This window comes from Stigmatopora argus, chromosome 11 (assembly GCF_051989625.1).
Source record: "Stigmatopora argus isolate UIUO_Sarg chromosome 11, RoL_Sarg_1.0, whole genome shotgun sequence".
NCBI lineage: Eukaryota > Metazoa > Chordata > Actinopteri > Syngnathiformes > Syngnathidae > Stigmatopora > Stigmatopora argus.
In genome coordinates this window covers 10,111,605-10,123,684 of record NC_135397.1, presented here as the reverse complement: position 1 = coordinate 10,123,684, position 12,080 = coordinate 10,111,605, and the positions used below count along the sequence as shown (strand labels likewise).

General features: G+C 38.3%; 1 protein-coding gene across 1 annotated transcript in view; it reads right to left on the bottom strand.

Moving 5' to 3' along the window:
- Positions 1–12,080, bottom strand: part of mcu (mitochondrial calcium uniporter) — a 39,270-nt gene that overhangs the window by 11,203 nt on the left and 15,987 nt on the right. The window contains exon 2 of the mRNA XM_077613568.1: positions 11,863–11,973. Coding sequence (XP_077469694.1) covers positions 11,863–11,973 — 111 coding nt within the window. The remainder of the gene's footprint in view (positions 1–11,862; positions 11,974–12,080) is intronic.

Below are 12,080 nucleotides of genomic sequence, written 5' to 3'. Positions count from 1 at the left end.
TCATAAATCCCAGTTGTTTGTAATGACCCTTTTTGATTTTGCATGTGACTATACCAGTGTTTCAGATGAGATTTTTTGAGGAATGCAAAAAGGCTACACTCATTAAGCACACAAATAAATTTGTGTATTGCACTGATTGCAGTCTCATGGTATCATGGGAGGCCAAACACTGAGAAACATTTGTGATCGTCTTGAATTGCTGCACGCGCAGTCGAGCTCATTTACTAATTTTAAGCAGCAGGGAAAAATTGCAGTGGGGTGGCATCATTCACAAACACCAACATGACTCTGACGTGGGCATGTGACCATCTGCGGTGAGAATTTAAAGTGTGTTTGCAGGTGGCCTAAGTTTGTCCATCCGTCTGTTCAGCAGCCTGTTTGAAAGCAGCAGTTGCAGTATGTCTGAGCTAGGCAAACCTTCCAACGCTGCCACATCATACTCTCAACACACACACACACACACACACACTCAAACTCCTCCCATCGCCTCTCACTCCCTTGGCATAGAGCCACTGAGATGCTGGGTGAAATATTTAAGAGCGAAGCTGCAGTCAATAGCACAACAACCTTGGAATCAATGTCATCCCACTAAAAGAGTGGCAGAAAGGGAGACGCTGGGCACAAATAGGGGGGACGAACGGATGATCTGAAAGGGAGGGAAGTAGAATGACACAGAATGGGAGGATAAATGGAGCAGCAGCAGGGGAGTGATAGAGATAGATGATGGCTCAAGTAGAATGGTGAGAGTCGTGAGTGTGGTCGTGTGTTTCAAACCATGTGCTGCTGCATATACTGTGCCCTGCAGCAGACACGCACACCAGCCCACCTCAGCCACGTCTCAAACGTGTTTTCCCTCTTCAATGTGTGTGGGGGGTGGGGGGATATTGAAGGGAAGCAGCAGCAGTAGACAGGTCGGGAGGAGGGAAGTTGCTGCAGTAAAGGAATTCCTCGTCTTGAATCAGGGGGTTGCCCCTTGCATTCCCCCTCCTCTCGTTGTCTCACTCTCACTGAATCCAGATATGCTGGTTTCATCATCTCTCCCTAGCCATCTGCACTGCGCTTCACCTCACACTGCATTTCACTGGACCTCTGGACAGGTTATAAACGGTGTAAAATTGGTGGTAAAAACGTGTGAACAACTGAGAGCATTTAGTGCTGAATTTCTCAGAAAACAACATTCATAGAGAATTATCCAAGGAACTAGGAATAGAGCAAAAGAGGAAACTAAATACATTCTACAATTTCTACTTTCATCAACATTTCTGGTTATACCATTTGCACATGATAAAGAAGCACCTGTAATTGTTTTATCATTACTTGGGCTGGACGGAATTTTGATTAAGCTTTGGTATCAGTATTTTTAAGTCTTCATGTTGTGGGGGATGTAAAACAGTATTTACTAGGACTGGGAAATACAGAACAAAAAGTCTGAAATTTAGGCTGAATATTGTACGTACGATATAGTATATTTATTGTGATATTTTATGCTTACACTTGGAATATACTGCATCAATATGATAGTCTAATTCCATATCACATTTAAAAATAAATCCATATTTATGTATGTTATATCAATATACCACCAAGCTTTAGAGAATGAAGAACTTAACAATATAATTTGGGGAGTGGATATTATAAAAAGTCCGAGCTGTTTTCGTGACAGAACTAAACCACAATCTGCATTCATTCTCAGTGTGGAAATGGTAACACCCGTTGACTGACAGGTTTGGCTTTATTTCAGCTGAAGTGAAAACGAAGCATTTTAACAGATTCTCTACCTCAGGGAATTGAATCTTAAGCATGTGATAGTTTGCTTGAATGCAATACAGCATTGGTGAGGAATAATTTCAGTGACATAATTCCCATTTCATTATGACCTTCCGGCGATTTGAAGCACTCTGTCATTTAGCTTCACAATGGCTTCATCCATCTATGTGCTAATACGCTTTTCTGGGCGGCTACATCACAGATAATGCAGCTGATATCTCAAAGTCATTCATGACATCCTGTGTTCATAGGGCTGCGTCCCATGTTGCATATAATACTGCCTTACTGAAAATGACAATTGTTTCAATAATCCTATTTAACAGATACCTGGTTAAGGTCATGAGACAAGGACATATTTACAGTAAAATGGATATAGGTTCGAATTTACCAGCATGCAAGTCATTTGGTATTCTATCATGTTGTCATTACAGCAGTGGCGGGCCGTCAGGGCCTTCAAGGCCTTCTCTGCTGGCCTAAGAAATATCTGAATCATTATATTTTGTACATCAATACTTATTATTCCAAATAGTCTGTTAGCTTCCTTTCATTGCTTTTCCCCCTGGTTGCACTGCTTCCAGATGTGTGTTTTCATATTAAAGCATTTAACCAATCACATTTCAGCCATTATTTGTTGCCAGGATCAGAAATCTGCCTCAAAGCCTTCACAATCAGTTCTGCGGGCTCTGCTGCATTAAACAAGACTGTTGCTTTTAACCAATCAGATTTCGAGTTGGCAACACCACAATGCTTATTAAATGTATCGATGTAAAAGGGGCTGTTATTTACTGTAGTTAGATAATAGGCAATGCCCCAAAAAGAACCTTGCTTAATGTTCTGAATGACTTTCATGTGGATTGTAAGGAAAAAGGAGAGTGGAATTTATGAGCTATTAAATTAGAAAGACAATGTTGTCTATGATTGCACCACATGTGAGAAGGAATGAAAGCAAATGACACTCCCATTACTTAACCCAGCAAGGCAACGGCAACACGGTTGTTTACCGATTTATTGCACTTCTATGTCACGTTAAGGGACTGCTGAGTCTCACACTTTATTTTCTATTTTTCCCGCTGTTCAAATGACACACATAATTCCCCATTCCCGAGAAAACAAAATGTCAAATACACTTAACCAAGATGTAGCTGTACACAACAATTGAGAATAGTATTTCATTAGCTGCATATTTTTAAAATGGCTTGAATCAATTAGGTTAGGTTCATGAAATCTCAGAAAAGAAGATTACAAACTTTAAGTGGTGGATTTCAACTTGTGACATTCTAAGAAAAGAGCATGAGATTGTAATCTAAACATAATCGGAAAACGAGTGTATCCTGCCTTGTAAATGAGATGTAGAATGATGTAATATATGGGACAAGAGTTACACAATTGTTTCCAGAACCAGGTTGAATTCACCTTCATTTGAATTTTCAAAACACAGTTAAAATGTCTCTAGTGCAAACTAAAATAAGAATGTGATCTGCTGGTATTTTGCTCAGCATCAATATGTAATTCAGTAATAAGCAAATGTTTTTTTTCTTCAGATCCAATGTCACAATTATAATGAGTGCAATGATACTGATCCCTAAATTCCCCACCAGGATTTTTGCAGGTTGCACCTAAATACAGTAGTGTTTAAACATAGGAACTGAAAAGTAAATCAATCCACTGTCGACTTCCCTCTGAAAGATAAGGCAGCCATTCAGTACTTGCCAGAGCAGGAAGAAGAATTGTGTGACAGTTATCACAGTGAAACTTATGCAATAGAGAAAAGGCTGAAAGCTATTGACTGATAATGAAATCTCTGGTCCTATTCTTTAATGCCACATTACTACACAATCTCCACTTACACTCTGAGCAAACTCTTACAAAGCACAGTAGGCCAAACATAAGCTGTTCACGATCTGATTTCCCCACTGCAATGCAGACTTGGCTAGCTCAAACATTAAAAAACACAAAACAAATAGTGGTTTAATTTAATCTTAATATTCTATTTCATTTTGCTAAATTGCCTTTAAAACCCTGGGTGTTGATCTATTGATGCCTGCTCATAGTGTGTATATTACAGAGGACAAACAACTAGCGTTAGATTGTATATCATTTGGCTGGCAGTAATAAAGCCACCTCACATGACTTCTCCACGGGCCAACATTGTAAGAAACCTTTGCATTATTAAATGGCGGAGCGGGCTTTCATGCTCCCGCACTAAAACATGTGCTCTATTGTGGAATTCTCGTAAAGAATTTGAACCTCGTGAGATGCAAAAAAATGTTTTTTTAAAGTCCTGTAACCACAGCAACACGTAAAATGACATTTACTCCGTACACATAACACCGTATACCCAATGCATAGACAAGGGTGTGGGAGCAGGTGCTATTTTTACAGGCACGATATGACCCTTTTTGATCGCGTATACACCAGATGGCACTTGCTGTTCGTGCCCGTGATCATTGCATTGCGAGTCACGCAACACCCATCCCTTTTTCGAGCTACTATGAACCTGGAAGAAGCGGCGTCTCCCCTGCTTCTTCAATCTTTTTTTCCATCAGTTTACCCTAGACCCGGCTGATTATCAAAAACTCTATGCAGACCCTGTCATTTACGCAGACACCTGCTATTCCTTTTTACTGGGCCCTGATCTTAAGGTGATCCTACTATTCTGCAGCTCATGTCCAGCAAGCCCTTGCATCCCAATTACTTCTGCTGAATAAGCAGTGTCCTTATGCATCCTAAATTCCTTCTCCCCATTTTTATGAGTAACCAAACGAATAGCCATTTCTGTCTGCTATACTGGTTTTATATATACATCATATGTATATGCTGATTGTGCAGATTGTATTATTATATAATAGTGTACATGTACTATTAACCTGGATTGTTAATGACTTCATTTCCCAAATGTTGAATGCTGTTCAAACAATTAATGTTTGAGTAATTTGGTTAGTTCTGATTTATTGTGCTGCAGTGGCTGAAGGCAATGAATAATTTCTTCACAGGTTTTAAACAATGTTAATATTTGGATAGTATGCCAGAATTTAGTGATGATCTCTGGTACCTTGGAAAAGCAAAAATTAAAGTAGTTACCGCAGTAGAAATATTTTGTGCATATGCCAATAATTATGCTGCAATTTAAAAAAAAATCTTTAAACATGTATTTAACAACAGAGATATTGTATAGACAACTGTCTTAACTTGTGAAGCAAATGAACTGTAAGCAATTATACGTATGTCACAACCATATATTTATTATCTGTCTATATTCTGAAAACAAGTTCATAATATATTTGCTTTAACATACTGGTGTAAGTTGCCAGGACACTTTAAAACAATATTAGAATATGTTTTACCATTATGAACCCAGTAATGAACTGTGTGCTTGTGTTGTGTGAGTCCAAGTTTGACATTCAAGCCAGACTACAACATTGCAGCCCAGTTAAGGCAATGAATTCTTCCAGAGGCCACAACTGCTATTTATGAAACGGGCCATGGGAATGTTCCTTTTGAAGAAACATTGACAGTATTCTTCCCCGTGACAGCCTTGTTCCACTGACACAAAATGCCTTGGCTAGGAGTGAGACCAACTATAGAAGGCAGCGCAAGATAAGACAACTCAAGAGTTTAGCTATCAATCAGTCTTGGTAGATTTCTGATTACATCACTTTGTGCTTCACAGCGAAATGGAAAGCGAGCGAAAGAGAGGACCTGAAATCGGACCCCATGGAATTGCTGTTCTCTGCCTTCTCAGCTGTGTCAGCAGCTTGGTCTGAGCTTTACTTCGCTCCATTCCACATAGACATGTCATGGCATGCAGCAGGAAGGGCTCCAATGAATTGACAGACGGGATCAGACACTTCAGAGGTTGTTGTTTAAGTTTAATTTGGAACTTTTGCCCCCAGGACGCTTGTCATTCAAGTGGACATGATACACACTCTTATACGACCAACATTAGCATGTAATAAATATGTAGCACCTCTAAACGAATACAATTTGTTTCAATTGAACTTGGACAAGATCCAAGCTGCTTGCTAGCAGCATGTGAAAAGAATCACACGTGTTCAAGCCCATTTTAAGTCAAGCGGCATTGCATCAACATTTCATCCAAATTTAATCTATAAACATTTTTCTTCGTCTTTTCAGTAATATTTATGAAATGTCAACAGGTTACCAAACATTGGACTTACGGTCGAGGAGGAAATAACGCCAATGCCAATACCAACGTCATATCAATGTGTATTATTTTTTTCTCCATTTCTTACAAATGCACAGTACCCATATTTTTTTCTCAACACTCTATTTCACAACACACTGGTTGATCAGAGAGCTTGCTTTCCATTCAGAGACTATGTATGGCAAGACGCCAGGAGCGGTAGGCTGTTCAACCTCTAGTTTGTCCCTAAAAGCAGTGCTTGGAGAGTAACACACTATCAACTCATGGTATCCAAAACATTTACATGAAAGATTCGAGGTGTCAAACCATCTATGGAAACTAACTGTGGTAAAGCAAAGAGGAGATGTTGGTCCCATTATCCAGCATCTACGTCACAGGTCAGCAACCAAGCTCAATGAAAGTTATTAGAGTTGTATGGATGCACAGCAGATGAAGCTTGATCCATTATAGAAGACAAGGCTCAAGTACAAGTGTCATTACTAGGAGGAAAGGTGACTTGCACTGCATACTAATATAGTAAATGGAAATACTTGAGCAGGGAGATATGAAGACCGAGTTTTTTTTCTGAGGATTATGGAGAGACTTTTTAAATTTGAGGGCTCTGTCATTTAGGGCACATGAAAGGGCAACAATAGATGACACACTGAACTGAGATTAGAGAAGAGGGACAAATTTAATAATAGTCTTAGGCAAGCTAAGAAGTCGGATCCAGCACTAATCTCAGTTGACTTTATTAGCCGTTTTCCAGCATCATCAAGTATCCCTGCCTCAACCTCTTGTGTGGTCTGTGCACTGTGTTTGTCATCCCTCCCAGAGCTGTCGAAGCTGGACCCAGCACGTCAAGCTCACAAACACACACACACAATGCACAACACAATGAGATACTGCCTGGGACTCTTTGCCATCTGAAAATTGGACTGTCTGCTTATTTGACTGCTACATCCATTCCCTAAGCCCTGGAGGTGGCGAGAATTATAGATTTAGAGATGCTGGCCCACTTTTTGTTGAGTCTATTTGAGTTAAGAGGTGGACCTGTATTGCCTACAAATATTTGATGCAATTTGTATTAAATAAAGAATGAGGTGGCCCGGTAGGCGAGTGGTTAGCACGTGAGCCTCACAGTTCTGAGATCGAGGGTTCGATCTCATGTCTGGATCTTCCTGTGTGAAATTTGCATGTTCTGCCTGGGTTTGCATGGGTTTTCTCTGGGTACTTCGGTTTCCTCCTGCATCCCAAAAACATGTAGAGTAGGCTGGTTGAGATCTGTAAATTGCCCTAGGTGTAAGTGGGAGCGCGAATGGTTGGCCGTCTCCTTGTGCGCCGCGATTGGCTAGCACACCAATTCAGGGTGTCCCCCACCTGGTGCCCATAGTTGGCGGAGATAGGCTCCAGCACCTCCTGTGACCCTTGTGAAGATAAGTGGTATGGCAAATGAATGAATAAATAAATGAGTGATTGCACAATGAGATGAATACAGGAAAAATACAATTTTACATTGCTTAACACATTACATTGCTACAGTGTACTACACGAAACCTTTTATGTGACAGCTACAACTGATAGCCATTAGCCTTCAGTATATCAGGCGCGATGACAAGAAATTTTAAGCGGGCTGTCTGCTTCAAGCTTAGAAGACAAGATAAAGAGGATTTTATTTTTCCATTTCTGAAAATGCAGGGATCTGGATTTAAAGTTATTTTAAACTTATATTTTGAAGGTTAAAAGAACGCGTGTGGAATTTGTGGTGTCTTGTTCCCAATAGCAACAGCAAATATCCACTAAATTACTAAAACAAGATACACATGCGTGTGTCCACACGCATAAGTAAACACACAAAATACACAGGTCAATCAATGTCATCATTAGACAATGTAATGTCATCTCAAATTTACAGGCCACTGTAGGCTTTCTAAGTCGTTAAGCGTTAGTGATCTGTGTGACATGATGGAATAATCAATTTAATTTAAAACGAAATGATAAAAAATATAATAATAATATAGCACTATAGTCAAGGAGCAGTTTAGCAATAACCTATATGATTTATTGTGAGCATTTAGATATTTAATTTGCTAGATGAGAAATGCCATTTGAAATTAATAACATGTATTGGCTGTTCTGCTTCAACAGTAGAACACCTTTCCTTACCTAATATATTTTTAATTTAGGTAATTAAAGTTGAACAGATTTTACTGTGGAATTATGAAAGTAAAAATTGAAAAAAACGAATACATTTTAATGAATGTTTATCAAAAGCTAACGGTGCTCAATTGCTATTACATGTCAAAGTCTCAAATAATAAAAGAATACATTGAGATGTTGACCGCACAGGACCAAAAAGTTGACCTTTTGTCTTATCAGTTTATGGCAAACTAAAACTAATGCCAAGGTAAAATTTTGAGGCACTGCAGTAGGAGTAGAAATCCATACAATAAGTATGAAAATAAAATGGGTAGACAAGGTTACGTAATGGAATGTCTACTTAACAACAACAAATTCTGAGTAACTTCATAGCCCACAGCTTTGCAGAGGAAAATCGTCGAGCCATTAATTCCCCAACTTCTTCACACATTGAACGATGACAGAGGTTGTGCATTTCCGTAAACTAGTAGTATATCTTCGAAACAATCAGAAGAACCAATTCCAAAGCAAGTGCAAAACATGGATTAAAGAACACCTTGTTCAAGAGCTTTGTGCGCAGATTTGCCCTCATAACTTGATTTATGATGCGTAGCGTATTTACTGCTGGAACTACGAAAAAATGACAACAAGACAAAACTTTTTCATTGCAATCCATCCACATAAGAAATTAGTCAAAGATGTGAATTTTCGAATCAAGGTATCCTATATACTGAAATTAAAAAAATGAAACTCCTAGCAATTTGGTGGGTTTAATATCCGGAAATTCAAAAAAAATGCTAACAGTTCAGAGCTGTCTACATTTATTTTTAAAAATTGGACAACTTATAGTTTGATTCTCATGGGAAGGCTGCAGTGAAATTGATGCATGCCAAGCAGCAACCTTTGGATGGATCTGAAGGCTCAGTTTTACCCGAGGGGAAGATAAGTGCCGATGCTGCAGTAATGAAGTGATGGAGGAGGAGCATGATTGATTGAATGGGGAAAAAGAAACACAGAAAATAAAAAAGGTATAAAAAAAATACAATACAGCTGGTGTAAGAGGCCTAGCTAGAAATTAGGATAGCAAGGTGAACTGACCTTCATCCAGGATGATGTATGATATTTCAGCTTTGCTGATTCCTCCACTGTCCACCAGTAATATCTGGCAAGTCAAATACTCCCAAATGAACCTTCTTTGTCTCATCCCTGTGGATGCTATGTTTCATCTCCTTGTGTGTTTATATCTCATCTCATCTCATTTTCTGAACCGCTTTATCCTCATTAGGGTCACGGGGTGTTTATATTCAGACAGCAATTTAAAACTATCACTGTGCACACTTACCTCTAACAATTCAAAATTTAGGGATCAACATGCCAAGCCAAAAGTTGGCAATTTCACAAAACACTGCAAGTGTGTCTTTCTGGGTTTCATCAAAAGGTCTTTTGAAATAATTTGTTACTTTGTGTATTTTTTGAATAATTGCTCAGTGAGGAGTTGATAAGTTGGACTAGATCCTGATTCAATTAAATTTAATGTTGGCAGAGTCTAGTTGCTACTAGACTGTTTATTTAATTTCAAATAGTTTGTGGTATCACAAATTGATGTCAACTATGGTCAAAGTTAAAAAAAAAAAATGCTATTTCATGAACTTACTTTTCTTTTTTAAAAATTAAAACCTAATGTAATCCAAACACTGAAAGATCTTGAACAATATGATTTAAAAAACATTGAGGCGGTGGTATTTTTTCAGGATAATGTATGTTATAGTCAACCCGCAATAACAGCACGCTTTTTCCTCACTAATGTCATCCTAACGTGTTCAAAACCACATTATTTCCACCCATATTCTGTTTTTTAAGAGGCCCCTCATAACTACAGCTCCGAGATTTTTCTTGCACAGCAGTGGACAAAAAAGAACACAAAGTCTGACCATCCATAATGCACAATAAAATCAAATGTAAACACAGGCTGATGGCCCATCCCTCCCTACCTTCTCCATTTGATAAGATTATGACACAAAATCCACATTCACCAACACAAACAAAAGCACATTAGACATTTTCTCACTGACCCTGAGCAAATAAGCGCGCACACACAGACACACACACACACATGACGGCACTGTAAGAGGTACCTGGCTAACACACTATCCAGATCGGGAACTGTAAACACTAAAGAAACAAATAACATGTTCTCATTAAATTTCCGTCCAATACAAACTGGAGTGTGGATAAAGGTCTTATCTTGGAGGAAAAAAGAGCTCTCTTGACCTTGAGGTGCTTTTAAGAACATCATGTGTCTGCATCCCTGGATATAAGCAATGGTGACCAGATGTAAAGAGTTGTGATCTTAACAGGCAAGTTGAGATAAAAAGACAAACTGACAGTGTACAAAGCTGGAAAACAGATATAACAGAAGAATAATAGTGTTGATAAAATCAAATGGGAAACAAAGCAATTTAGAAGCAGCATTGGAGTCAAGGATGTTAAAGACTACAACACCACGAAAAACAGGTATGCTCATAGTTGAACCAAAGTGTCATAATTGTTGGGTTTAAATTCTCATCATTCCTATGTGATATATCTAATTATGGAGACACAGCCTTGCTCTATAAACCACAAATTATTTCAGGTTAATATTAAACATTTATTTTATTCTCATTTTTTGTATTAAAATTCATTGCTGATAATGTTTTCTCCATGTGTAATATAACTCAGATACGCACCTAATTCAGGTTTGATTGAAACAATTAAAAAATCACTTTTCACATACAAAAATGAACTATTGTCCCTTTTTTCAGATGGCAATCCTCACCTTATATAGAGAAAAAAATCAACTTGACATACTGTTAACAAGGTGAATTAAAAGACTGACAAAAATTTATAAGTAGGCTTCAATGACTATAAAGTACTGTAGTTACTAAAAATCAACTTCTAAATACTGTTAACAAGGTGAATTAAAACACTGCCAACAATTTACAAGTAGGCTTCAATAATAATAATCGGACATAGGCCATGTCGTCATTACCACAACACAAAAAGCCTACTTGTCATGTCAATGACTATAAAGTGCTGTAGTTACTAGTTACTAGTTACCCAAGGAAAGACTCATTAATTGCTTTGCTCTATATGTAGAATCTGCTTTTTGGGCCAGAGAGTACGTACAAATTTGTACAGTCTATATATCTATTATACTAGATTTGTGAAAATATTCTTCAAAGCAATTATCCCGTCAAAAATGATATTTTTATAATGGTCACTGTCGCTTTCAGTAAAGACTATTTGCATAGCTCCAAACATGTTTATGCACTCGTAATGCTGTATAAATTGCATTCCTGATTTGCCCTAGTGTACACTCTTGTCAAACCTATATCAAGATTTTCTTCACATAAATCTGGCCTCACATAACTAACTGCACAGGCTGCTTTAGATCTTCAACAGCTAAGTAGCACAATGACACCCCGATGGAGTGTTTTGCTTTGAACTCCATGAATACATTTCCACTGTTAATGAGCTTAATCAAAGAGCTTGGGTGACTTGCATACTAACGATTTCTAAACTGAAGATTATAGAAAACAACTATTAATTAGTTGTCAAGAGAGACACATTTCAAAAAAGATGTTTTGGGTGTAGCGGGTAGAAAATCTAAAATTCAGTTAATGTATAGTACTGAAACCGCTAATGAGCCCTTTTGCACATACCAAAACAGTTTACTTAAATGGCTCATACTTGGATTGGTAATGTCAATAATATGTGAATTCTAGTATAACCAATTCTGGATATTCAACCCACATGTAAAGAAGGCCACTAACCTGTGAAGACAGGGCAGTGGGAGGTTGAGTGAAGAGTGTTGATTGAGTTGCTGGCCTGAGGCCATGTGCTCTCCTGACAGTCTGGCGAGTGAATGGCGCAGACAGTACCTCCTGCGTGAGAAAAAACAAGAAAAAAAGGAATAAATAGGTTGGGGAACACCATCACCAGTCCTGAAAGGAAATAGAATGACCGAGTTTTAGTATAGTGAAGCACCAGC